Source organism: Prionailurus bengalensis, chromosome D1 (assembly GCF_016509475.1).
Source record: "Prionailurus bengalensis isolate Pbe53 chromosome D1, Fcat_Pben_1.1_paternal_pri, whole genome shotgun sequence".
Lineage (NCBI taxonomy): Eukaryota > Metazoa > Chordata > Mammalia > Carnivora > Felidae > Prionailurus > Prionailurus bengalensis.
This window is the reverse complement of record NC_057346.1, coordinates 98,640,199-98,666,289: the sequence shown is the minus strand read 5'-3', so window position 1 is coordinate 98,666,289 and position 26,091 is coordinate 98,640,199. Positions and strand designations below refer to the sequence as shown.

General features: G+C 59.8%; 4 protein-coding genes across 41 annotated transcripts in view; 3 read left to right on the top strand and 1 right to left on the bottom strand.

Annotated features, from left to right (window-relative positions):
- The window catches only part of PHF21A (PHD finger protein 21A), a 196,600-nt gene extending 190,685 nt beyond the window's left edge, over positions 1-5,915 (top strand). For all 32 annotated transcript variants that reach the window (XM_043581063.1, XM_043581065.1, XM_043581064.1 and 29 more), the window contains one exon: positions 1,033-5,915. In XM_043581063.1, coding sequence (XP_043436998.1) covers positions 1,033-1,290 — 258 coding nt within the window. In that variant the 3' untranslated portion in view covers positions 1,291-5,915. The remainder of the gene's footprint in view (positions 1-1,032) is intronic.
- Positions 5,916-6,060: 145 nt separating this feature from the next.
- On the bottom strand, positions 6,061-11,508 carry LARGE2 (LARGE xylosyl- and glucuronyltransferase 2). 2 transcript variants are annotated; one of them, XM_043581081.1, is made up of 14 exons: positions 11,366-11,508; positions 11,171-11,280; positions 10,763-10,845; positions 10,365-10,488; positions 9,952-10,123; positions 9,720-9,824; positions 9,114-9,226; positions 8,914-9,039; positions 8,681-8,836; positions 8,391-8,551; positions 7,684-7,962; positions 7,181-7,330; positions 6,860-7,055; positions 6,061-6,578 (listed from the first exon to the last, which is right to left on the bottom strand). In XM_043581081.1, the coding sequence occupies exons 1-14, from the start codon at positions 11,460-11,462 to the stop codon at positions 6,369-6,371; spliced, it is 2,082 nt and encodes a 693-aa protein (XP_043437016.1). In that variant the 5' UTR covers positions 11,463-11,508; the 3' UTR covers positions 6,061-6,368. The 2 variants fall into 2 exon arrangements, with proteins under 2 accessions (XP_043437016.1, XP_043437017.1); XM_043581082.1 differs by having other exon boundaries at positions 10,395-10,488.
- A 3,336-nt stretch (positions 11,509-14,844) lies between these two features.
- Positions 14,845-22,098, top strand: PEX16 (peroxisomal biogenesis factor 16). 6 transcript variants are annotated; one of them, XM_043581087.1, is made up of 12 exons: positions 14,855-15,785; positions 16,059-16,094; positions 16,455-16,568; positions 16,871-16,947; positions 17,264-17,397; positions 17,534-17,634; positions 18,550-18,720; positions 18,806-18,958; positions 19,060-19,132; positions 19,253-19,372; positions 21,254-21,318; positions 21,912-22,098. In XM_043581087.1, exons 5-12 carry the CDS (start codon positions 17,288-17,290, stop codon positions 21,968-21,970), a joined length of 852 nt encoding a protein of 283 aa, XP_043437022.1. In that variant the 5' UTR covers positions 14,855-15,785; positions 16,059-16,094; positions 16,455-16,568; positions 16,871-16,947; positions 17,264-17,287; the 3' UTR covers positions 21,971-22,098. The 6 variants fall into 6 exon arrangements, with proteins under 6 accessions (XP_043437020.1, XP_043437018.1, XP_043437022.1 ...); XM_043581088.1 differs by lacking the exon at positions 14,855-15,785 and adding an exon at positions 15,790-15,859; XM_043581083.1 differs by lacking the exon at positions 16,455-16,568 and having other exon boundaries at positions 14,852-15,859.
- Positions 22,099-25,321: 3,223 nt separating this feature from the next.
- CD1H11orf94 (chromosome D1 C11orf94 homolog) lies at positions 25,322-26,048 on the top strand. The gene is made up of 3 exons (XM_043581089.1): positions 25,322-25,432; positions 25,648-25,721; positions 25,897-26,048. The coding sequence occupies exons 1-3, from the start codon at positions 25,329-25,331 to the stop codon at positions 26,016-26,018; spliced, it is 300 nt and encodes a 99-aa protein (XP_043437024.1). The 5' UTR covers positions 25,322-25,328; the 3' UTR covers positions 26,019-26,048.
- Positions 26,049-26,091: the final 43 nt, after the last annotated feature.

Sequence of the window (26,091 nt, the reverse complement as noted above, 5' to 3'; positions counted from 1 at the left end):
AGATCCGGTCCCTGCATAGAAACCTTTCTCACTGTCCTAGTTAGTGGTCTTTCCGCATGGCCCTCCCATCCCGTCCTTTCTTCCACACCCTGCTGATTGCGTCTCCAGGTGTTGCTGACCCGCCTGAGGAAGAGAGGATCCTGGAGACAAGTACTGGAAATAAATATTGCCCAGCCTGGCCTGTCCAGGTGGGAACCAAGGGTGTATTTGCAGCGGAGATTCTGAGGCCCCTCCAAAGCAAGTTTTATTTCTCAATGAGTAGGTCGCCCTCCCCTTGTTGGAGTGAGGTAGCTTCAGCCCTCACGGACACCAGGTAGTACCCTGAACTTGGTGACAGTTGAGCTGTCCCATTCAGCTGCTTTCCCCTCATCACCATACTACCCATGGCATGTAGCTTTCACATCCCTTTCCCTGCCTAGAACAGAAGCCAGCAGCTGTGGGAGATCTTGGGCAAAAGGACAAAAAACCACAAGTCCGTGACCGAGCCGAAGGGTTTCTGTTGGCTGTAGTCTTTGATTCTCCCAAACATCACCGGGCTACCCCAGGCCCTGCCTCTAAATTCTTGCTGACCAGGCGATCCTCAATAGGCCCTCACATTGGATCCAGACAGCACCACTGGCTCATTCGTTCCCTGTCCTGGATAGCTCAGTCCCGTCCTGAACGTATTAGCACCCATTTGCATACCAAACAAAACCTGCCCAAACCAGCTTCAGCGCAGCTCTGGGAATGTTGTTCTAAATGACTTTTATTTTGTAGTCTTAGAGCGGCAATTCACATGGGGTTTTAAGTCCTAGTGTCAAGCAGGGTTGGTTGGCTTCTAAACCACTCACTCGCCCTCTCCCTCCCGCCTGTGGGGCCTCCTCCTCCCCGTGGGTGGCGGGTGGCGTGGCGGCAGAGGCCCCTCCAGTGCAGCGCAGAGCAAGGGGCAGGGGCTGCGCCCAAGCCAGCAGGTTCTTTTACCCGGAGAGGGCTGCCAGGCCTGTCGGAACAGCCACAGAGGCTCAGCGCCACTGCCCTTCTCATTTGCTGCAGAAATGCATGGAAATGAAGAACACCATCCTGGCCCGGCAGAAGGAGATGCACAGCTCCCTGGAGAAGGTAAAACAGCTGATCCGCCTCATCCACGGCATCGACCTCTCCAAACCCGTAGACTCTGAGGCCACTGTGGGGGCCGTGTCCAACGGCCCGGACTGCACCCCCCCTGCCATTGCCGCCACCTCCACGCCGGCCCACTCCCCCTCCTCCCAGAGCTGCACAGCGAACTGTACCCAGGGGGATGAGACTAAATAACAGAGCCCCGCGAGGAGAAGCCACGGGATCCCGGCGGCAAGGAGAGCAAAAACACTGAAGACTCTAGAAAAGCAAAGCCGGATTTCTTCTGGAAAGTACAGAATTCTTTTGGTTCTTTGGTTCCAGAGAGAGAGAAGATGCTTGTGCCAGGTGGCACCAGAGTTTGCCAATTGATCCTTCTTGTTCTGTGTGTACATGCAAAGATTGGACCATGTTACATGAAATAGTGCCAGCTGGAGGTTCTTTGCCAGCATCATGCCAAGTGAAATAATATATTTACTCTCTCTATTATACACCAGTGTGTGCCTGCAGCAGCCTCCACAGCCACCATGGGTTTGTTTCTGTTTTGTTGGGTGGGGAGCAGGGACGGGCGGAGGGAGGAGAGCAGGTTTCAGACCCTTATTTGCGGAGCCGTTTGTTTAGGTAGAGAAGACGAGTCCAAAGAGTGTGTGGGCTTTCCTGTTTCTAAACTTTCACTACTATAAAACCAAAAAAAAAAAAAAAAAAAAAAAGGAAATCGAGATTTAACCAACCCCAGTGCCCAGAGGAGGGATGGGAGGGAATGGGAGGGAGCCAGGGTGGGAAAAATATATCAAGTAAGCAGTATTTCCTATCGCCTGGGGAGGGGCACGGTACATGGAGAGGTGGACGGCAAGAACAAGGTTCTTCTCCCGCGCGCTCTGCTTCCTTCCGTGGGCGCCCCCACCGCTCCCCGCGTTCCTTCCCTGCTTTGGCAAATTGGCGCGCATCCCCGTGGGTGATCCGGTTACCTTCCCTCTCCAAGAACGAGCAGAGCAGGCCCGGCCTCGGCTGGCCATTGCCCGGGCAGGGAAGAAGGGTGTGTGTGTGTCGAGGAAGGAAAAAAGGTGGATCAGTGATTTTTACTTGAAAACAAGCTCCATCCCTTTTCTATATTTATAAGAAGAGAAGATTCTGAGCGAAGCAGCACGCGACCCAGGTGTGTGTGAATTCAATGGAGATGTTTCTTTCCTCTTTTTTTTTAAGTTTTTGTTTTTGTTTTTGTTTTTCTTTAAGAAAAAGTTTTATTTTGTTGTTTACTTTACTTTTTTGGTAACAAAAACTAAAATAAGGAATAGAAAAGCTGTTTTTCAGGCTGACAGTCAATTAAGGGTAGTCGAGGCCGTGCATGGTAGAATAGGAATCATAGTGTCAGTGAGGTCCAGTGAGTCCGTGTGAGTCCTGTGTCATCGTTCGGGGCACTGTTTTTATGCAAGGGCAAAAATCTTTGTATCTGGGGAAAAACGACAACAACTTTTTTTTAAATTAAAAAGGAAAATAAAAGATATTGAGGTCTTCCTAGTGTTACTTAAATTAAGATCAAGGTAAGAAACATTGTAAAAAAAATTACAAAAGTGCTATTTGTTTCCTAAAAACAGTGATTTCTATTAAAAAGGTGTCAGAACTGGAGAAAATGCTGTGTAGTTATAATTTTTTAGCACAGAACCTGCTGATCATGATGACATTTTGCTGTGTTTGTGTCTCAAGACTGGTGGGCTACTCTCCATGACTTCTGTCCTCTGGACGCTGCGGCCTTGAGGGGCAGCACGAGCCCTCCCACCACTCTCCCCTCCTTGGAAAGGACTGTCCTCCCTTCTTGGAGCAGGGGTCCGGGCTTCTGTTTTCAAAGCTCAACTGGAGTGTGGACGGTATCAGGGCCCTACCCTACCCATTTGTCTCCTCGGATTTTGCTAGAGCAAAAGGCTGGTGCCTAAATAAGATCCCTTCCTTTGGTGCTGCTTTCAGTCTTTCAGCCACCAGCATTGTGAGTGCCTGGGGGACAACTTTGAAGGACTTGGCCAGTGACTGCTAGCCTTGGCGAGGGAGGGTGCAGGGGGCAGGCTGGCTGCATCAGCCCTTGGTGCTTAGAATGAACAAAGGAGCGAGAAGTCTTGAGGGTGTGTGGTGTCTCTGAGACAAAGAGCCCCAGGGTGGCCTTTGTGTCTGTCTTGCCTTTGGAGAGGTCTGAATCTCCAGCCGAGTTCTCTGCCTGCTGGCTTCGGGTACAGGAGACGGAGTTTACTGCCCTTTGCACATTCACAAGCTTCCTGGGTGACCTGTGGCTGGAATCCCTGTGCTTGCCTTGGCTCGGCCGGTCTCCTTGAGAAAACCAGGGTTCTGAAAGACTTGGATCATGTCTGTCATCTTGCCTCGTGGGAAGTAAATTTGTCACGTGCGTGCTCCCGCCGGAGATCTTGGCCCCGTCGCATGCCTGGGCCCACAGAAGGAAGGCAGGCGCTCTGTGCCCCAGCCCTCCCGGGACCTCTTCTCTCAAGCCCGCCCCCTACTCCACAATGGTCAGGGTCTAGGAGGGGCGGACGAGGCCATGTTACTTTCTCCCTCACCCACTTAGGCCCAGAAAGCCCAGTTAGAAACCTGAAAGCAAATGCAAGAGAAAGAGACGCTTCTTAGGTCAAATATGCCTCATCCCCACTGGCCATTTCATCTTCCCGGGAGTGTTAGGGGGTGAAGGGTGGCTACACAGGCCTCAGAGTCCGACCCTGGCTGCAAAGTTGCCTGAGGGGGACAGAGGAGCTCCCTTTTCTCCTGCAGAAACCAAGGTGCTACGACTAGTCAGGGAGCTTTGGAGATGCCCGGACTAGTTGGAGGAATAGTTGGCGGAGGTTCAGAGCCCAGCAGCAGGCTGTGCGCCCGTTCTTAAGCTCTCGCATTTGACTTGTCCGGGCCACGCGATACCTATCTTTTCTTGAAAGAAGTTCGGAAACGGATCATCACTAGGGGCTTTTGCTCCGAAAGGAGCCGCCTGAGAATTGTCGGGGTGGCAGGGGGGACAGGGGTGAGGGTAGAGCCAGGAATCGGCCAGTATTTTGCCTGTTGTGAGTACTCACACTCTTCGCCTCGTCCGGGGTTGGGGTTTGGATTCTTCCTAAAGTGCAGCTAGGAGCTGTTGGTGTGGAGTACAAAATGCAACCCTGCCCCCAAACCCACATTCTAGACTCAAATTCCAAAACTCTACTTACTGCCATCAAAAGGCCCCGGTCACCCCATCTCCTTTTCCTTTATGGTCCTGCCAAGAGAAGACCTTCTCTGTGTCCCCCAGACCTGTGGGTGCTTGTGGGCGACCTGAGACACACGGTCATGACTGCCTCACCTGGGCTGTCTCCACTTCCCTCTTTCTCCTTCCCTCTGCCGCTCGCTCCCCACGACCGGGTTTAGCTGCTCACAAGACACATCTCAGACCAGCTGGCTTTGCAATCACTTCAGGGGCCAGGGAGTGGCTGGTCTGGGACCGGGAGGAGGCTGCCCTCGAGCCGTTGGCCCTGGCCGGTCCGGTGGCATGGGCACTGCACCCCGGAGGCAGTGAGGTCATGTTGCTGTCATCTCCCACCTCCCAGTCTTGCCGATGCCGCCCGCGGGGCCTTCTTCTTTCATGGGGCCTGCTGGGTCTTGTCTCACCTCTGCTGAGCTCATCCAGAGTCCTGTTTCTCCCTTCCTTATCAGGCCCTTGGGGGCAGCCGGGCTGGGGGCAGCCCCTGGTGGGGCCATCCCTGTGTGGGGCTGCCACACGGCGGCCGCAGCCCCCAGCTGGCACCGTCCCGAGTGCCCGGTTGCCCTGCAGGGCCTGCCTGTCCCTGCTTCTTCTTGGCTCAGGCTCAACAGGCAGCATGAACGGGCACAACTGCCGCCCCCAGGCCTCTCCCCGTAAAGGAGGGTGACTGTGTCCAGCTCACCCAGTCTGCGTGCACAGCTGCCCCCTCCAGCCATCTCTGATACTTCCTCTTGGGACCAGTGGAGCCCCTCTGGGCTCTCGCTCCCAATCTCTACGCGGTTTTCTCCCTTCACTCCCTTCTGGGGTGTGGTCTTTCTTATTTATCCAAAGGGCTTAATTTAGGAGACTTTTACCCCAGGGGTAAAAGGCTCTTCTGGGTAGTAGGATGGACGGTGGGCCCAGGTGTTTTCCAGGCCCTGAGTTCTCCAGATTCCACGGCTTCCGCTGGATGGGGGCAACTCTGCTCTGCGTAAATGACTGTGGGCCTCACCCCCACCCCTCAGCTGGGCACCCTTGGCAGGAAACAGGAGACCCATTTTCACCTTGACTTACAGCCGTCCTCAGTGCCAGCTCCTCTCCAAGGGAGGGGACGGCCCCTGAGAAGATTCCTCTGGCCCTCTGGCAACAGTGAAGGGGAGGAAGCTGGGGGTCGCCCCCTCCAGAGAGCCAGGGTGGAACTCTTAAAAATAGCCCTCGTAGAGGAAGGGCAGGGCTCACAAATTCCACTTTGCTCCCCCCTCCCAGAAGCCCTTCCTCCCTGAGGACTCCGCCATCCCCCACAGCAGTCTCTGGCCCCTGCACCTCTGTGTCGTTGGGTCCTCAGCCCAGGGTAAGCTGCAGTCAGGCAGGACAGGATGGGCAGCCAGAGGTCAGCAAGCTCCGAGCAGAAAAGAGCCAGCCAGCCCCCAATCCTGTCTCTTGTCCACGCCCTTTGTGATTTCAGTCTTGGTAGAACTTGTATTTGGAGTTTTGTGCTTCAAAGTTTTTGTTTTTGTTTGTTTCATTTTTGTTTTGAGGGGGTGGGGGGGATCCAGAGCAGCTGATCAATTTGTATTTATTTATTTTAACATTTTACTAAATAAAGCCAAATAAAGTCTCTCAGCCTCATGGTGTTGGGTCTGGGGCAGGGGAGGGTGGGCCTCCGGGGGAGGGTCCGGGCCCCACTGCGACTCCAGGGAGACTCCGCACCTTGCCGGCTGACCCACACCCTCATGCCCCCAAACCAGAAGGAACGTGCAAAAGGGCTTTAAAACCTTTTAATTACGAAAAAGAGATGTACAGATGAAGCTAGGGGAACCAGCCCCCAAACCACTGGGGCAGAGTGAGACTAGACCCCAGCCATAGCAGCACGGGGAGGCCCCCAGGACCCACCCCACAGGTGCTCCAACTGAAGCCCTTTCCACTGAGACCTTCAATAATTTAAATAGCAGGGAGGGTGGGATGGGTGGCAAGGCTGCTCCAGTGTCTGCAGGGAGCGTGAGAGCCAAGGTGGGGGGGGAGGGGGAGGGGGGAGGCAGCGGGGAGCCACTGCAGGCCCAGCCTGGGGGGGTCAGGCGGGGCCTGGGGGTTGCTGCAGGGCAGTGAGGTATTTGAGGGCTGCAGCCCCGTAGTGACGGGACAAGTCCTGGTGGAACTCGTCCTTTAGGGCCTGGAGGCAGTCACGATAGGCGGGGCTGGAGCGGAAGCGAGAGATGTCGAGGCTCGGGGCATGTGGCAGGTGGATGGTGAAGGCCTCGGGCAGCACCAGGAGCTCATATTCCTGCAGGGGTGGGCGGCAGATGGACATTCTGGGCTGAGGGGAAGATTACAGCTCTGGGGGGACGGGGGGGGGGGGGGGGGGGGGGGGGGGGTTGGGCAGGCTTATTCAATAGCCCCTTACAGCCAAAGGAAGGGTCGAAGGGCAGACGATTTGAGTTCTACCCAAAGGTGGAATTTCTAACAGTACTGCCTAATGGTGTGCTTGCCAGGCCGAGGCGTAGTGAGCTCCCTGGGCCTGGAGGCATTCACATTGAAACCAGAGGCAGCAAGGCACGCCCTCACCTGTGCATCCAGCTCCACGATGTGGGCCACCTTGTTCCAGCCGAACCCCACAAATCGGGGGTCGTAGCGGGGACAGTCACGAGGCACCACCACGTAGGGCTCATAGTCAGCTGCCCACTGCACACGGTACGGGGTCTGAGCCTCTCGCCAGCGGGCATAGTCTGTGGGCGCGTGGCCCCGGGGCCACTCGTGGTACCTGCAGAGCAGGAGAGGGGGGCAGAGAACCAAGCTGAAACCAGGAGCTCAGTGAGGGGGTAGGGGGAGCGGTGGGGGGCGGGGGGGGCGGAGAACGGAGCCGAGCAGAGCAGTGGCCTCTCCCACCTGAAGGTGTAGAGAGAGCCAGAGTCCAGCAAGGCCAGCAGTTCGGCCTTGGAACTGGGGAAGCTGAAGCGGTAGCGCAGGGTCTCGAATGCGGGCACCACCAGGGCCACTTTGCGCTCACTGTCCAGCTTCAGCTGCTCGATGGAGGCCCTGTCGGGGGAGCACCCGTGAACAGAGAAGAGGGAAGCCTGTGGGCCCAGCGATTCCCTTCCTTTTCTTAGCCGCAGGCCCCAAAGCTGGCTCGCCCAGACGCCCCGCAGGAGACAGACGGAAATGGAGCTGCCGTGGGAAGCGGGCCCCAGCCTCCCGCGCTCTCCTACGGCAGCCCAGAGAAACGAGGTGGCCCCCCTGCCCCAATACAAACCCCTCTTACGGAGGAAACTGAGGCCCAGACGTCTCCCGGGCGACGACATACTTGCCCGGGGTCCTGCGGGTACCCCCCCCCCCCGCCGCCATCCACACCCACCCATACACCGTCCCTCTCCCTCCCTCCTCAGGCCCACCTGAGGTAGTCGTAGAGGGAATAAGCAGGCAGAAAGTCAATGTCGCTGAGGAAGACGTAAGGCGTGAGGGCTTGGGCCAAGGCCACGTTCCGAAGCTCGTTGACAGGGTAGAGGGGACCCTCACGATACACCACGTGGTAGGCCACGTCCTGCCGGGCGGAGAGCACTGCCGAGGCCTCGACGAAACGCAGGAACTGCTGGGCCTCTGCATCTGTGAGGTACAAGGCCAGGCTCATGGGGCCTGGCCAGTGTCTGCACAGGGCTTCCAGCATCTGCAGCCTGGGATAAGGGGGGTGGTCAGCCCAAGGACGGCTGGAACCACCACCCCCCCAGGTCAGCCGCTGCAAACACCCCCTTCAAGTGACTTATTAAGCACCTTCCCAATGCTCTTTAAGCTGGTCTTAATCTTCACAACTACCCCACAAGGTGGGTCCTTTCTCACAGAACAAGAACACCAAAGGCCAGAGATACTAAGACTTGCCCGTGGTCCCACAGCTACAGAGGGCATTTCTAGGCATTTCCAGGCACCTACACGATCCCCAAAACCCAAGCTCTTAACCACAGCCAGTGTCTCCAAATCCGGGAACTCCTCAAGCACCAGGCAACGAGAGCTCTTCCCTCCACCCATTGAAACCGTCCTCTCTGGAGGAGGAGGTTTCTGGAAATTCCCAGGCCTTGCTCCCTGGTGCGGCCCTTGGCACCCTCACCGGTCCATGGAGAGCTGGGCCACCAGGGTGACGTCGTGGGGCCGGGGAGGCAGCGGCTCATGGGGCAGGAAGGAGATGTGCACCCGGTGCACGGTGAGCTGTTGCTGCCGGAACTCAAAGCAGGCATCTTCCTCGTCCAGTTGTGCCAGGGCCCGCTGCAACTGGGGACATTGAGGGGAGAGAAGGACCGGGGCTGGGGCAGGAGGATAGGTCCCCAGGCAAGGCCAGGTCCCCCCAGAGCAGAGAGGGGCAGAGCCTCCTCAAGGCAAGGGAAGGTGGCTCCCTCTCACCTGCTCGGTCCCCGGAGGGGGCGGGCTGGGGCACCCGAAGAGCTCTCTCCGCAGCAGGTTCCCGTCATACTCCAGGAAGGTCAGGTAGAGGTTTCGGAAGTATTCCACGTGCTTGTTCTTCACACGCAGCTTCTTTGGTGAGTTCCAGTGGATCACCTGGAACCCAAGAGGGTTTTGTTGCGGGGCTAGGAGCAGGGAACAGAAGCCCACCGCTCAGCCCCCACCCCATTCACCTTGAGATCAGATGCCTCCGAGTAGCAGCGCTCAGCCAGCGTGTGGTCTGACAGCTGAACGTTCCAGACGCAGGGCAGGGGCTGCACCAAGCCCGGGTGCTCCTTGATGACGGCATTGAAGATGTCCTGGGCGGAGACGGCCATCACGTCCCGGCCCAGAGCCTGCCCCACCCACCCCCCTTTCAAAAGCTCCCACAGACCTGGTCTGCCAGTGAGGTGGCGGGCAGGGTGAGGAGCTCGCGAGTGGCGGTCAGCTTCCACATCTGCCCCCAGCCGGCCTGCCGGAGCCTGTCCAGCCGCAGGAGGATCACACCTGCCCAGGGGAAAGGCTGTCATGCCCACCTGGGCTAATCCAGCTCCTGGCTCCAGGGGTCATGAAGGCGTCTTTTGAATGTTTATTTTTTGACCCATTGGTTTTTTTCTGTCTGTTCAGACATAGCGTGGACCACCTCGGTCAATAATCATTCCTCCTGGGGGTAAAGGGGACGCGCTGCACAGCTTACAGAGCATCTGCACAGCCATCTTCTCACGCTCAGTGATCCCAGGGCTGATAAAATCACCCCCATTTAATGGATGAGAAAACTGAGGTCCAGAGGGACCAAGTGGCTTGGCCAAAGTCATCCAACACAAACAGCCATGGTCGCAACTGTTTTCTGGCTTTTCTCCCAATGTTCTTTCCACAGCACTATTCTTCCTGGGGGGGGGGGGGGGGGGGGGAGAGGTTCCTAGCATTCTGTGCCCTGCCCAGTCCCTGGGGCCTGAGGACAAGTGGCCACCCCTCCTGCCTCCCCCCACCACTGTCCCACCTGTGTTAAATCCCCGGCCCAAGGCAGGCCAGGGCCTGTGATTCCTCCAGAGGTTGCCCAGGTACCAGTCGCTCTGGTTCTCCACAAGACCGATCACTTGCTTGTCTGGGAGGGGAGGGCACGAGGCAGCTGCCTGAGGCTGCCACAGGACCTCGGCTCAGGGCTAGGCCACAGCGGGGCCTGGACAGGCCAGGGAGGGGGGCTGGCTGGGGCTGGGTCCCAGACCTCTCACCAGAAAAGTGAGCAAAGAGCGCCCAGAGCTCTGCGATATCAGAGGCGAAGGTGACATCTGTGTCCAGCACAATGACACGGGCCAGGTCAGGGGGCAGGGCACCGGGCAGCACTAGCTTCATTAGGCCATACAGGCCAGAGTAGTGCTTGTTGGGGATCCAGGAGACCTGGGGCTGCGGAGGGGGGGGGGAAGGACAGGGCATGAACCTGGCAGAGAAGGGCCTGTGAGTGCCAGAACGCACCCAGGAGGGGTGAGGGATTTGAGCTTCTGTAGGTGTGATGGGACGGGGGCGGGGGGGGGGGGGTGTCCCAGGCAGCTCTAGCCTCTCCCCCACACCCTCACCCCGATGCCCTGGGAGGGAGGAAAGGGCTGTGTGCAGCCAGAAAGCAGTGCAGAAGGGCCAGGGCTCCTGCCTTGAGCTCTTCCAAGTCATAGAAGCTGACCCCGACAGCAGGCACCATCCACGTGTGGAAGAGCATCTCCAGAATGTTCCTGGCCACAGCATCAGTCACCAAATGGAAATGCAGTGGATTTTTCCTTGGGGAAGGACAAGTGAGGAAAGCTGATAGGCCCGAGAAGGGAGAACACGGGACAAGACCCACTGGAGGGGCCCAGAAGTGGCAGCACTAACTTCTGCAAAGAGCCGTTCCATACCCGGCTTAGGATATTCTTAGAACCACCTTCAAGGGAGGAAGGGACACTGTCCCTGTGGCGCAGATGGGGGAACTGGAGCTCTGAGATCCTGCCCAAGACTTTGTTCCGTGGCTCCCCACTCCTGCCTCCCCACCCCCACCCTGACAGCTGGTTATACCTGTAGAAGAGCACAGATTTCACCAGGGTGTTGAGGTCTCGGCTGGAGTTATGTCCCGCGCACACGATGGCCACGTGCAAGAGCTGGGGAGGAGGCGCAGAGGTGGGCAGCAGCCCCTCCCCCACTCGAAGGTGAGAGCCCACGACCGGCCTGGCCCGGCCTAGGGTAGTGTAGCCCCACCCGGCAACAAGAGCTAAGGAAGAATGGGGTGGGGGGATGTGGAGTAGGAGTTCACCTCTATTTCACAAATGGAGAGACCGAGGCGGGAGCCCGGGGACGCGTCGTCCCCGGCTGGGTGGTCAGTGTCCCGGCCCACGCCAGGTGTCGTGATTCCCACAGGTGCCCGGGTGGCCCGGCTGGGGCGCGGAGCCCCGGAGATTCCCGCCGCCAGGGGCCGCGCGCGCCTACCTCGCACTTGGGCGGCAGCGGCCGCGGCGGGACGCAGTCCGAGAGGTTGTGGCCCCCGCGGTCCGCCGGCGGGTCTCGGTCGAGGGCAGCAGCTCCCCGCGGCCTCTCGTCTGGAGGGACACGTGGCGTCAGCGGGCAGAGGAAGGATCCCGGCACCCCCACCCCCCCGCTCGCCTCCTCCCTCGCCGCGCTTACACTCCAGGTCCCCGCCGAACAGGAAAAATCCGATCAGAAGCAGCAGGAGCAGCAGCGCCGCGGCCCCCAGCGCCCGGGGGCGCCCTCGGGGCAGCATGGCCGCCTGCGGGGGCGCTCAGGGCGGGGAGCGACCCCGGGCTGCGGGCTCCATCGCGGTCCCTGCGGACCCGGGAAGGAGGCAGGAGGATCAGCCTCGGGCGGCGGGGCCCGACGGCTGCCCGATCCTCCCTCCCGCACTGAGTCGCCACCTCACCTGCTCCAGGGGCTCGGGGACCCAGACTTTCCTCTTCCAGAAGCCGGCTGGAGGGAAAGGGGGTGGAGGCGCAGGCCAGCCCCGTGAGGAGCAGGAGCCAGCCCCGCCCCCAACCTAGGTTCAGGTTTCACCTCTGCTCAGCGGAGCCCGTAGGGGCGGGGAGACCCTTGGGGACCTGGCCCCGCCCCTGCCTCGGCATCCAACGGCTCCCCCAGCCCTGGGAACGAGCCGGATGGCTGGAGGGAGCCGGGGCAGCCACCCAGGAAGGCCTAGTCCCCGCTACCTGCCCTGAGCCCATCCCCCTCTTCCCAGCTCTGGGGCCCCATCTCTTCCCCTTAACCTCCCACCGTTGGGAGGGGCCCGTGACCCCCGGCCCCGGATCAAAGGGACGGCGGGGGTGAGGAGGAAGAAGTGGAATGCGGGGCCTCGAGGGTCAGGGACACCTGCTCTGGGGACTAGGGGTCGGGCCGGCGGAGACCTGCCCGGGAGCCGCGGAGCACCTGGAGCTCCAGCTTTTCTTCCTGCTCCCGGGCTTTCCACCCTCCCCCAACCCCCCCCCCCCCCCCCCGCAGTTCTGGCGGCGCGGCCCAGACAAAGCCGCCTCCAGGTCTACTCCTGCCCCGGAGCTGGCAAGGGGGCCTCACCGACGCCAGGAACCCCCACCATTGCCTAGACCCGCGCATTGTGAACCGGGGCTGGGGCTGGATTTCTAATTATGCCCCACCTTGCACCCCACAGCAGGCCGCAGCCTGGCCCCCTGAACCACCACGGTGGACTGAGCGCTTCTTCTGCGCGCCAGGCCCCGTGCTGAGGTTTGACAAGCCTCTTCTCAGTCACCCCTACCCCCAGCCTGTGACACACACACGCATTCTTCTCATCTGAGAATTGAAGTGACCTGTTAGAACACTCTCCCACCCCTTTCCCAGGTCCCTTCCAGGCTCTTCCCCGAAGGCAAAGTTTCTTGCTACTCTTCTCTAAGGGTTTCCTGCCTGAGGTCTTGCCCTTGATATTCCTTCTGCCTGCATTCTGCCAGATTCGCACAAGGCCAGCTCCTCCTCTACATCCCTTGGTTTATTTTATTCCTATAAAACTGACCTTGCTGACTTGTGTATAGCCGGTCGCCCCCCTGGAAGAAGGCTGCTCATGGGGATAGTGGATGAGATGCACCAGGCCTCTCCGTGACACGGGTCCCTTAGCCCAACTTCACCTATAAAAAGTGAGGGCCTGAGAGACCCTAACCCCCAAAGAAGCTGTGGAAAGCAGCCCAGGCTGAGACCCCTCAAGTCTCCTCCTCCAAGAGGCCTTTCTCTGAGAGATGAGGGTCTTCCAGGAAGGTCCAGTTTTGGAGGCCAGGGGCGGTGGTTGCCATGGAGACTTATGGTGGCTCCCTGCACATCTGGGAATTAAGAGGAGATGCAGGGATGCAGGGGCCATTCTGGCGTCTGAAGCTTTGAGCCTCCACACCCCCCTCCCACGTTCATCCCTAGCCTGGAGCAGGAGTGGGGTTGGGCAAATCCCTCCCCAACACCCTCAGTAGCCATAGGGCAGGCGGCAGGAGGGGGGGGGACAGTATAAATGTGAGGGAGAGGGTAGAGCACACAGTCAGGGCCTGTCCAGGGAGCTTGTGGGGGACCTGGGGCTGTAGAACTTACTGTGGCTATTCACGGTGCTGGCCGCACCCCTCTCTTAACCTTACCGTTCAGAGAAACCTGTCTGATGAGATGCTTGCCAGGCCTCCAAGAGGTTGTTCTGGGACATCCAGGGGGCATGGGAGACAGGTATGGGCATATGAAAGGTTACTGGTCTTCTAGGCCTGAGACCTGGTTTGGCCCATCTCTGCCCAAGACTTTGCTGTGTGACCTTAGCCTAGTCAGGTCCCCTTTCTGGGCCTCAGTGTCTTCCTCTGTACTTGTTAGACTAGTAGTCTAGCTCTCTTCTGTGGCTCAGGGCAGACTAGAGGGAGGGAGGTTCTGGCCCAACTTGCCCAGAGGCCCTTCCAGCCCAACCAGGTGACCAATTCCAGGCAGGGACCCAGCAGGGAGGGGCTGTCCTGGGTGGCTCCTGCACTCACGGCCACTCTTTGTTTCTGGGATCTAATCGGGCAGCGATCTGGAGAGGAAATTCAGGCAGCAACTGGCTGAGCCCATGCGCCCCTCCCAGACCTGAAGGGAAGGAGGAGAAGCAGGCGCCAGCCCCAGTGCCCTTCATTCTGTCCGGGAGAGGCAGTGGCTCTGTTCTCCACACTTTGTTCCTCCCCAGAACCACAGGACCATCAGCCCTGGGAGTATCGAAGGAACCTCACACACTCCACCCTCACTCTCTCCACAGCTGCAGAGGGAGAGACTGGAGGAGTGCCCACTGGTGAGGTCGGGGGAATGAGTTCATTAAGATGGTGGGGTGCAGGGAGAAAGAGCCCCATACTGAATACCCTGAGTCCTAGCTTTAAACCCAGCTGCCAATTTGAGTCAAGACCAAGTGGTCTCGATGCACCACCCTTCCTGGGCTATGGGCAGCAGGGGAGAGGACAGTGCTGTGGGAGGCACCCATGGCGGTCCATTTGGCCAATGCCATGCCACGTGACCTGGGACAAAGTCCGTTTCCCTACTTGGGTCTCTAATTCCCCATCTGTGAAAAAGAGCTCATGCCGAGCTGGCCAGGTGGCCAGGAGAAGTGGTGTATGAGTGAGCCTGGCTCCCAGGAGGTGGTGAGAAATGTTGAGAATGCCCACGACCCCCTCCGTTCTCCAAGACCTTTAGCCTCTCCTGAGGCCCCTGGACACATCTCCCCGAGTCATCGTTGCTTGGCATGAGTCGGGAGGGCAGCTATGATTCCCCACTTGATATAGAAAAAAACTAGGCTGGAGAGGAGGGTGAGGGAGGGGGTAGTGCAAGGAGGGCAAGTGAGGTGTGTGGCTTAAACCGCCTAGATTCTGCGGTCAGACTAGACCAAGATTCAGATGTGACCCGGCATTCTTAAGTAGATCCTTTCCTCGCCTGCAGATAATAACCGGCAGAGGGAATTGGGTAAAACACTGTATTACTACTCTCAGGGTAAACGGACTGGCCAGGTCCCCAAGGGCTCAGCAGCGCGACCCCACCCATGCCCCGCCCCCTTCCCCACAGCCAATTAGTGGCGGCCTCCCCAGAGCGTCAACCTCTGGCCGCTCTTCTCCCACCACAGCCCCTTTCAGGGAGGCTGCCCCATCTGGGAGGAAGATTCCCAGGAGTCTCCCCCATCCCTTGGGGAGCAGCTGAGGACCGGGAGGTGCATCCGAGGGCCGAAAAGAGCTCTGAGATTGCGCCCGAGTTCAAGGACCAAGGCTCTCCTTAAACCATTTTACAGATGGGGAAACTCGAGATCCAGAAAAGGGAAACACTCGATCAGGTCACCCCGAGCCAATAGCAGAAGTCCGAAACCGTTTTCTCTGCGAAGATGGGAGTGAAGGTCCGCACAGTCGATGCGGGAGCTGTGGCCGAAGCCCAGCACTAACAGTGATGACCAGGGAATCCAGACTGCGTGGAAGGCTGTACTCTTCCTTGCCTCAGTTTCCCCCGCACTACCTCGGGGAGGACGGCAGACGAGGCAACTGGTCAAACGCGCACCTGCCAAGACTCTCCCCGCGGCTCCCAAGTCTGATGGAAGTTCCTTTAGCGAGCTACCTCCCAGCCCTTTAAAATCCGGTCCTCCAGCTCGAGCCTCTCGGCGTTCTATTGGAAAGACTCCAGGGTCCTGGTCCGTTCTCTAGAATGAACCGCTAAGACTACCGCGGGCGCCTTCCTGGAACTGCTAACTGCGCAGGCGCGAGGGCAGCCCACCCGGAAGGCGGAAGAACCGGGCCCCAACTTGTTGGGTGGGTCGGGGGCGGAGAGTGTGTTAACCAATGACCTGAAGGATCAGGGAGGGCAGGTTTAGGCCCTCCGTTGCTAAGCGCTATTCTAGTGGGAGGTGATTTAAGAAATGGGGTGAAGGGTAGTCCCAATGGCCCTTCACGTCAACATCCTTCGGGCCCGCGGAAGTTAAGCAACCAAGAGGCGGGCCTAGGACCGGAAGCAGGAAGGAGGGCGCAGGAAGCAGGGCGCTGCAGCCTGTCGTACTGTCGGTGCGTGAGTCTGTCGGTTCCGAGGGCAGGATGGAGAAACTGCGGCTTCTGAGCCTCCGCTACCAGGAGTACGTGACTCGCCACCCGGCCGCCACGGCCCAGCTGGAGACGGCAGTGCGGGGCCTCAGTTACCTGCTGGCAGGTGCCACCCTGACCTATCTATGCCCGATCCCTTCGAAACTCTGACCCCACTAGCCCCGTCCCTTCGGAGTCAGGGTGGTGGTCGCTGTGCCTGAGAAGTTCCTTTCAGGTTCCCATAGGGCATAGGGAGGGGACTTCCAGGGCCCGAAGCCGCAGGCTGAGTCAAACCCTTACCGTCGCCTCCTGTGCCTTCTCCCCAGGTCGCTTCGCGGATTCGCATGAGCTGTCAGAGCTGGGTGAGCGGGGCTCTGGGGAGGGTGGGGGGCGGCGGGGCTTCCGAGAGAGGTGACCACCCCTAGGTTTTCCATTAGATCGTCCTGTGCTGTGACTGAATCGGACAGAGGTCCAGCGTTCACCGTCTTGGGCCCTCCATGTCCCCATAGTCGAGAGACAAATCTGGGGACCTTGACTGGTCAGGCGGCTGGCCCAAGCACTTTTCCTGCCTTTGCCCAGTTAATCCTCCCCTCTAGTCTTATGAGGTGGGTACCGCTACCGCTCTCAGTGTCCAGTTGAGGGAACAGAAAGGCAGTGAGGTTAGGGAACGGCTACTGATGATCCCAGAACCAGGATTCAAACCTGGATTTCCCACATTCTAGGATCCCCAGACTGTAACTGCCTCAGTAGTGTTTGCCCAGGGAGCACTGGAGGTAGTGAACAGTAGAGGTGGAGCAGACTTTCAGGGACGGGCTGCAGAGAACTAAGGCCAGGAGGTGAGACCACACATCCATGGCTGCTGAGAGCGATGGGCAGTTCTGGGCGGCTGGATGACCAGTGCTGTCCAGCAGGGTTTGTCACAAGATCAAACTATCCTTTCTTGTTCCAACCGCCCCCACGAGGTCATACTGGGGAGTGTGGAACTCTGAGGAAGTGGGTGGGGGAGGCAGGTTGGTTTCCACAGAGTGTGTGGTTGGTGGAGCCCAGCAGGTGACAGGTGAGCCCTGCGGCTCTGGAGAGAAGGGGAGGGCCTGGAGGCCGCCACACCAGCCCCTCAAGGCTGCGCTCTACCCCTCAGTGTATTCCGCCTCTAACCTGCTTGTGCTGCTCAATGACGGGATCCTGCGGAAGGAGCTTCGGAAAAAGTTGCCCGTGGTGAGGATTCTGTCGGGAGCCGAGGGCGGGAAGCGTCGGGATTTGGGAGTAAAGTGGTAACAACCAGCCCGCGTGGGTGGCAGGTGTTTTGGTCTCAGAGTATGAGCTTTAAGCCGTCTCGTAAGGCGCAGGGTCGAGCTGTTAGCGTCCCCCTCTCTGAGTTCCAGAGACATAGGGTAGCCTGTCTCCGGTGGAGAACGCAGGCCTACGTGTGCAGCCTTAGGGGAAAATCCATATCTCCTGTCAGAGGAATCCTCTAGGGGGAGGGCCTGGGATTGGGGCCCCTCCCTGACCTCTTGGCCTGGGGTTCCTGCAGTCGCTGACCCAGCAGAAGCTACTGATGTGGCTGAGTGTGCTCGAGTGCGTGGAGGTGTTCATGGAGATGGGGGCCGCCAAGGTGTGGGGTGAAGTGGGCCGTTGGCTCGTCATTGCCCTCATCCAGCTGGCCAAGTATGTCGGGACTGAGGAGGGCAGGGCCTGGGTGGGGGCATCTCAGGCCAGCGGTTCGTATGGGGTTCAGCAGAGCACCCCTGACCCCCTGCCGGCTAGCCACCTCCCCCGCAGCCCTGCCATACTCCCAACCTAGGGCTGTCCTACGGATGTTCCTGCTGATCTGGTTCAAGGCTGGCCTCCAGACCTCACCCCCCATCATTCCGCTGGACAGGGAGACCCAGGCACATTCCCCGGGTAAGGTGCTTCCACGCTCTGGAGTGGCCTGGGACACGGGATTAATTTGTGGGTTTAGAACCGGCCAGCATGAGTGGAGTGTTGTCTGTTTAAAACAAAATTTTTTTAACGTTTGTTTATTATTGAGAGACAGACACAGAGCATGAGCAGGGGAGGGGTAGAGAGAGGGGGAGGCACAGAATCCCAAGTAGGCTCCAGGCTCTGAGCCGTTAGCACAGAGCCCGACGCGGGGCTCGAACTCACAAACTGCGAGATCGTGACCTGAGCCGAAGTCAGTCGCCCAACGAACCGAGCCACCCAGGCACCCCGAGTGTTGTCTGTTTATGGAGCACATCTGTCCCTATCAGCTCAGTTTGCTCTCGTCACCCTGTATTGTACAGAGGAAAAGAAGAAAGGTTAGGCTAGGGGCAGAATCAGAACTTGAACTCAGGGCTTCTGGCGCCAGAGTCCTTCTTTTTGGTGGGCAGCAGGAACAGGGGACGGCTTGAGTAGGAGACAGAGGTCCTGCCAACCATGTCTTTGGGCCTCGTTCTATCTATCAAGAGGCACAGCTTCGTGAGGCAGGGTACCTGGCAGATCTGTCCCTTCAGGGCTTTGGCCTCCTCACCGGTTGGCCTCCAGGCCTGACTCTCCTGGCCTTGAGTGGGGACAGCTCTTTGCTTCTCCTTGTGGGTCCTACTGAAAGCCACGGACTGAGAAGACATGGTCGTTCTGGTGCTGTGGTCCCCACAATTGTGGTTGGGCCACTCTAGTCCCTGGGAAGCCTGGGTTCTTGGCTGGCTCGCCTGCCATGGGTGATGCTGACCTTTCCCCCAGGCCAGGGAGAATGTTGAGCCACAGTGCCTGGCTACGGTGTCCTTGCCTCAGCCACGGCCTTAGTACATGCTTATCCGTGCTCGTCCGTTCTCCCCTCAGCCCGCGAGCATTCACTGTGCACCTGTTCTTTGCATGCCCTCCTGGAAACACGTCCCTCTGACAGTACGGCCTTCTGTCTGTCCGTGCTAGATTGTGACCAGAGCCCCGGCAGCCAGGAGCAGTCATACGTTGGGAAGCGGTCAAACCGAGTGGTACGGACCCTCCAGAACAGTAAGTGCAGGGTGTAGCTGGACTGGGAACCTCAGTGCTCAGGTCAGCCTGGGCCTGACTGCTCATCTGCCCCCCGTGTGTTCAGCTCCGTCCCTGCACTCGAGGCACTGGGGAGCCCCCCAGCAGCGGGAGGGACGACAGCAGCGGCAGCACGAGGAGCTGAGTGTCCCCCCCACCCCGCTGGGGCTGCAAGAGACCATCGCAGAGTCCTTGTATATCGCCCGGCCCCTGCTGCACCGTATCCTTAGCACGGGGCTGGCCGGCGCTGCGGGGTGGGCTGGATGGGGAGTGGGCGGGTGGGCCACGTGCCGGAGACATCCTTGACACCGTGGCCGTCAGTGCTCAGCCTGGGCCTGTGGGGTCAGCGGTCGTGGACGCCCTGGCTCCTGTCTGGTGTCGTGGACGTGACCAGGTGAGCCTGGGCCCTCCTGGGGGCTCCACCCCCTCTGCCGGGCTCTGGGCTGCAGGCCTGTCCTCACCCGAGCCGTCTGCTTCTCTTGCCGCCCCTGACCGTGTCCCCTCCTGCCCCCAGCCTGAGCCTCCTGAGTGACAGGAAGGGCCTGACCCGGAGGGAGCGGCTGGAGCTGCGGCGCCGGACCATCTTGCTGCTCTACTACCTGCTGCGCTCCCCATTCTATGACCGCTTCTCCGAGTGAGGACCGGCCACCACAAGTGGCAAGGCCCACCCTCGGCCGCGAGGAGGGGAGGGCAGCAGGGCACTGGTGTCCCAACCCCCGAGCACGTCTTCTCCCCTGCTCCCTCCGTCCTCCATCCAGAGCGAGCACCCACTGTGTGCCGTCCTGGGTGCGGCCACTTCCTCATCAGATAGATGGCGGCCCGCCCAGCCCTGCCTCAGAGCCATCAGCCCAAGCGCGCAGGAGTTAAGGGGCGTTAGCACGCCAAGCGCAGGGCCACTGGGATGGTGGCGGGTGTGGGCGCGATGGTTGAGTAGTTTGGGTCCCCACTTGTCAGAAGAAGCCTTTGAGAGTCAAAGAAGCCGGGCACCTTAAACAGAGCCACCCGGCTGGCCAGTGGCAGAGCCGGGTGCCACCTCCGTGCTGTCTCTTAGCCTGCCCCTACCTCGCCCAGCCTCTGTGCCGTCACCTGTGAGCGTCCTCAGCTGGACACAGGGCTCCCTGGCAGCAAGTAGGGGGTGGCTTGGGGCCACGCTCCCCAGGGCCTGCCAGGCGACTGCCCCAGGTCATACTGAGATCCGAGGCCCTTGCACAACGACTGGGCCCATGAGACGGACCGGAGGCTCCCCCGACCCCCTCTGTCTCTACATCTTAACAAGGAAGACTGAACTAGTAACTAGAATTACATTTAACATTATGGCCCCACAACCTCCGGCTCTCGTTTGGCTTGGTGTGTTTTTGAGGCAACAGGAAGCAGGTTTGGGCCAAACTTAATACCACCTTGGCGAAAATAGCTTGGCCTGGCAATTGCTATTTTCAGATAAGTTTGGAAGCTCACGAGGTTCTAAAGCCAAGTCGTATTCCTTGCTCTAGAGAAATATTCCAGAGACTTACGTGGACCGTGTGACCTACCCCCCCTCCGCCTCCCCCTCCCCCGCTCCCAGATCGTCTGCACTTTGCAGAGAAAGCATAGCCCCCCAGGAACCGAGGCATTTGGGGGCAACAGTCACGGCAGAGGGGTCTCCCCAGGCTGCGTGCCCCTAGTGTGGCGTGCATTCCTGCAGAGACCAGACCAGCCTCGCACCCTCACGGCAGTGGCCCAGACTGAGAAAGGTCTAGAAACTTATGCCTGGTATATAGTAAGCACTTAGTGAGTGCCGGGAATCTTATCACTTCTTTTTCTTTTCTTTTTTTTTTTTTTTTAAAGTGTTTATTTATTCTTGAAGGAGAGAGAGGCAGAAAGCAAGCAGGGGAGGGGCAGAGAGAGAGGGAGACACAGAATCCAAAGGAGGCTCCGGGCTTCGAGCTGTCAGCACAGAGCCCGATGCAGGGCTCGAACTCACAAACCGCGAGATCATGACCTGAGCCGAAGTCGGACGTTTAACCGACTGAGCCGCCCAGGCGCCCCTTATCATTTCTTATTATCATCCCCAACACCATCGCCTCACCCCAGGTTCTCCTGTGGGGAAGCCCTGTCTCTTAAAAAAATAGGGCTTCGGCCCTTGTCCCTTCCTCTGAGTGTGCCCCCCTCAGACTGCATGCCCCCTTGGGGCCTGGTCACTCTCAGCGTGGGCCTGTGAGGTTTCAGTGTGGCTCAGCTCTTCTGGCTTACTGGGGGCTTCTCGAAGGCAGAGTGGGACTGTCCTTCCCTCTGGGCCCTCTCTGTCCCTGCTTGGGGCTCCATGAGCGTTTGTGGGCTCAGGAGAAGGAAGGGCAAGACGAGGGAGAGAGAGGGGTGGGAGGCGGTGTCTGTGGGGTGCTGGGAATATGCCACCCGTCCGCGGCTGAGCTGTGGGCGGCCCACGCCTGTGGCCCAGAGCTCTCATCCTTTTGTATCGGGGTCTGCAGGCACCCAGACCCCCTCCTCAGCCTGCTCCTTGTTTATCTTCTCTTTGCAGGGCAAGGATCCACTTCCTTCTCCAGCTACTGACAGACCATGTCCCGGGCGTTGGCCTGGTCGCGAGTAAGTGTGGGATGGTGGGATGGTGATGACTGGGTATCACAGATCTTGTGAGTGGCCCCGCATCCCTGTTTTCTCTGTATCTCCTTGCAATCTGATTCTTGACAGGAGAGAGAGCCCAGAGGTCGGATTGGGTGGGTGACAGCTCCTGGGCGTGGGCCAGGCTGGCCTGTAGAGCCTCGGGGGTGGCTGGAAGAGGGCGTCCTGTGGGGGGAGGAGCGTCAGGCCACATTGGGCTGTCAGCCTTAGTCCTGCCTCAGCATCCTGGAGCGATGTGACGCTGGCTTCTCTGAGTGGGGATTATATGGCCGGGCTGAAGGCCACTAGACTGGAGCTCGTACCTCAGCAGACGGGCTGTCGCCATCCATAGCTGGACAAGCCATATGGCTTCTCTGAGCCTGAGAGTCTTTGTTAAGGGGGACGGGGATCACCGCGATGCTGCCTCCCTATGGGCTGACAGGTGGGAGAGTCAGTTGGGCTCCTGGCTGGGCAGCTGTGGGCAGCTGTATTGGGGCAGCAGTGGCCGAGACAGGCCTCAGGTAGAGCAGAGTCAGGCTGGAGTCTGGCTCTCAGCCCCGAACTCTCTCTCATTGCAGGGCCGCTCATGGATTACTTGCCCACCTGGCAGAAAATTTATTTCTACAGTTGGGGCTGACACACCCCGGGAGCGGGTGCAGGGAGGGGCGGGGTGGCGCGCCCTGCTGTTGGGGGCAGGGGGTGCCTCGGCCCTTCAGTCCCCCGGGGCCCCTCCGCTATAATAAAACTGACTCTGGCGGTGTCCGAGCATGTGGCCTCTTCATGCCCATTGCCCAGGGCACCTGGCACTCCCACGTGGCCAGGCCCGGCCCACCGCCCGGCCACCAGGGCACCCCCCTAACATCCTCTCAACCCTTCCCTCTTCGGTGATGGAGCCGCTGCAGCCCGTACCTCATCACCGGGCCGAGAAGCCTCTGCTGGGACTGGGCCCCGCTCTCCTCCGGCCACAGAAAGCTGGGGTTTAGCCCCATCGCGTATAGGGAGCCGCTTGCTGGCAGCTGCAGAAGTCAACTCCGCTTCCCTGTCACCGGTCCGTGTTGACAACAAACAAGGCCGAACCTGGGCGGTGGATGACATCGGCCCGCGTGTCTTCTGGCCAGAGCCTCTGTGTGTCCCTTCCCCGCAGGGCCGTGTTGCTCCCGCTGCCCTTGGCGGTGGCCGCCTGTCAGCCTCTGTGCTGGAGCCTGACAAGTGGTGGGCCCGGCTTGCCGCAGAGGGGCACCTCAAGCCCTGAACCCCCGGTTGGCGGCAGCGGGCTTCTCCCATGGGCAAAGTAGGTCAGCCACCAGCCGGCACTGGGGCTGACGCTGGGAGCCTGAGAGGCCCTGGGGGAAAGCCGGGTTCGGGTTCAGGGGGTGTGAGCTGGGGTCTCCTCACACTCTCCCTGCCAGCTCCCTCCGGGCCGAGTTTCCTAGGCCCACACTCGCTGCTGGAGAGGGTGCAGGGACCCAGACTGAGCGACTGAAGCCTGGTCTTTGTGCCTGTTCCGTCCCCAGCCTCAGCCTCCGCTCCCGTCCCCTTTGCCCTGTGAACGGACCATACCCTCCTGCCGATTTCTAGCCAGATGAGCGGCCCTTTAAGTTCTGAAGGTTCCATCTGCACCAGTGTCCGCCCTGCCTCACCTCCTCTGACACCCTGGGGGGAGCCACTGTAGGAGGGGCCAGCCTGCCTCTGCTCCCACCCCCCCAGATGCTTCTGGGAAAGGCACACCCGGGTCCTGGGCTGGAAAGCGAAGGGACCAGTCTTCAGGTAGTCACAGCTTGAGGCCCTCGACCTCGTGTTGCGCAGAATGACTGTGGCCGGGCACTTGCCCTGTAGCGGCCCTGGGCCTGGTGCTGTGCATTCCGCAGGGAGTAAGTACAGGTCTCCTTGTCGGCCGGCTCTCAAGGACCGGCGGAGACACGTGTAAGTGCATGTGGCGTGCCAGGATAGGTGGGCGTGTGGACGTGCGAGTCTAGGTCGTGAGAGTCTAGGTCGGAGGTGGGTGAGTGGGGGATGCTTGCTGCCTAGACTGGCGCCTGCGGAGAGCGATTGGTCGAGGAAGCCTCCCTTCAAGCAGGCTTTCAAAGCGATAACACGTCACAGTCACAGCCGTGTGAGCCGCTGCTGGGGTGGAAGGGACGGGAGGGCGGGAGCAGAAGGCATGAGCGGGAGGGGAAAGGCAGGGCCAAATCCAACAAGCCATCGCAGGCCGGGTGAGAAGCTCGGACCTGCCTCCAGAAGGCGGGGGGGGGTGGGGGGGGGAAGGGGCCACTCTGAACCTCGTCCCGGGGGCACCTGGGTGGTTCAGTTGGTTGAGCGACCAACTTCGGCTCCGGTCATGATCTTGCGGTTTGGGAGTCAAGCCCCGTGTCAGGCTCACTACTGTCAGTGTGGGCCCACTTCTGATCCCCCGTTGTCACCCCCCACCCCGCTCTCTCTCAAAAATAAACTTTTTTTTTTTAAGTTTACGTATTTGGAGAGAGAGGACCCGTAGGGGAGGGGCAGAGAGAGGGGGACAGAGTCTGAAGCAGGCCCCGCGCTGACAGCAGAGAGACCGACACGGGGCCTGAACTCATGAAACGTGAGATGGTGAACTGGGCCGAAGTCAGACGCTTCGCTGACTTGAGCCACCCAGGAGCCCCAAAAAAGAAACATTAAAGAAACCCTAAACAGACCCAGTGGCCTGGTGCAGGGGTGCTGGTGGCAGACCGTGCTGGAGGGGGAGCACGGTGACCCTGGCGGCAGAATGGGGCCGGACTAAGGTCGTGGCAGGGCGATGGCAGGGTGTAGGTGGAACCCAGGCATGCCTTGGGACCCGTTGTGGATAGAGGGGAAGACTAGCATCTCAGAGGCAAGGAGGGTGCGCGACGAGGGACTGAGTTGGCAGTGTCCAGAACCCGTGGTTCCCAGCGGTGAACTGTGGTGAGGACGGAGGGTCCCGGCACAGGTTTGTGAGGGACAGTTGTGTGCAAGATGCAGAAAGGGAGATGACCACGGGGAGCTTAGTGTGTGGGCTCAGCACACGAGGACAGTCTGGACTGAGACACCAGGGCTTGTCAGCCTCGGGGCACTGAGGACCAGGAGCCCGGGCTGTCCCTCTCTGGGCCTTGGGCACCTTGGCAGTTACCGGGGTGGGGCTGGACCCCCAGTAGGTCGCTGTCTTAGAAGCGGCCGGGTTTCCAAAGTGCAGAGCTCCTCTCGGCCCTCGGGTCTGATTCCATGGGTCTGGAGTGGGGCCGAGGGTCTCGTGTTTAAAGTCTCTGAGATTCCGAAGTGAGCCGGGTCTGCGTGGCACTAACGGGGCTGAGCGGGAGTCAAAGAAAGGGCCCCACAGTGGGCTCTCAGCCTGAGAAGAGCCTGTCTGCATGCTGTCACGCTGCATTGGTTCATTCAACATATTTATTGAACGTCCGCCGGTGGTGGTTGGGGGTCCTGCAGTGAACAAAACCAGTTCCTACCCTTGGCAAGCTTCCGCTCCGGGGCGCAGGTGGCAGGCTTTGCCACCAAACTTGGACCCTCCCTGCCCGGCCTCGGGGCGGTGGCAGGACCCGTGGAGCCCTGGGGCCACGGCACTGGAAGCTTTGGGGAACAGTGGGGAGGTCCCTCGGAGCGGGCTCACTGCCAGTGGCATCTCTGAGCAGGTCGAGCGGCCTGCTCTGGCTGGCAGGACAGTCCTGGCATCGCTGAGGGAGAGCAGGTGGGGACGGCTGGGGCTCTGCGTGACCTCCCCGTGTGCCACACGTTGGGCACATACGTATGTACCTCACCTCACAGGTGAGGAAACTGAGGCCCACAACTGTGACATGTCCACCTAGCAAGAGGCAAGGTTGGGGTTTGAACCGAGATCAGACTCCAAAGGTTTGTGCCCTGAACTCTTGGGCAGTGACACCAAGCCCTGGAACTAATCCCCTTTGTGAGGTGGCCCTGGGAGTTGGCAGTGGTTCCGTCCTGCTGGGGGAGGGGCAGGCAGAAGCCAGGGTCAGGGACCTGAGGAGATGGTTCTCGCCATGCTGGGGGCTCTGTACCCCAGGGCCGGGCTGAGCCTCTTCCTCCTGGACCTCGTCTTGGCAGCCGCACTCCTCGGCCCCCAGCCACCGAGGTATCTCCCGGGGTCAAAGGGTCAGGGGTCCACAGGGCCGGGGGCCTGGAAGGTGGCTGGCTCCGCCATGCTGCCTCCCTCTCCCCTCCCCTGAGGACAGGCTGGTGCCATTATGCTGGGCGTCGAGGCTCACCCTGTCCCCTACCCTGGGCCTTGACAGGGGAGGTGGTAGTGGCCTTTAGGGCCAGGGCTGAGCACCCCAACATCTCCCACAGGCCTCAGCGATCTGTTCCTGAAGAATTTTCAGGCCCTCTAGAACTCTCGCAGCCATTTTCCGGCCTGGTGGATGGTAGTATCTTTCAGCCCTGCCCACCCCCCCCCCCCCAATGCTGGACACATGCCCTAGGGGAGGGGCACCTAGGTCCCTCCTCCAGGTCCTCTCATCCCGAACAGCTCTGTTCCGGGGCGGGGGGTTGGGGGGACTTCAGTGGAATCCTCCTACCACGCACGCCCTCTTTTCTCAGACTATGGGATTCGACCCAAGCACCCCCGGCCACGAGGGCCTCGACCCCTGCTCTCCCAGGCCCAGCAGCGCAAGCGGGACGGGCCAGACATGGCAGAGTATTACTACGACGCACACCTGTGACGGGAGCCCCTTATAAAGCTATTCTGGGCAGCAAAGGCTCGGCCTTTCCTGGGATGGACACCACCTGGGCGCG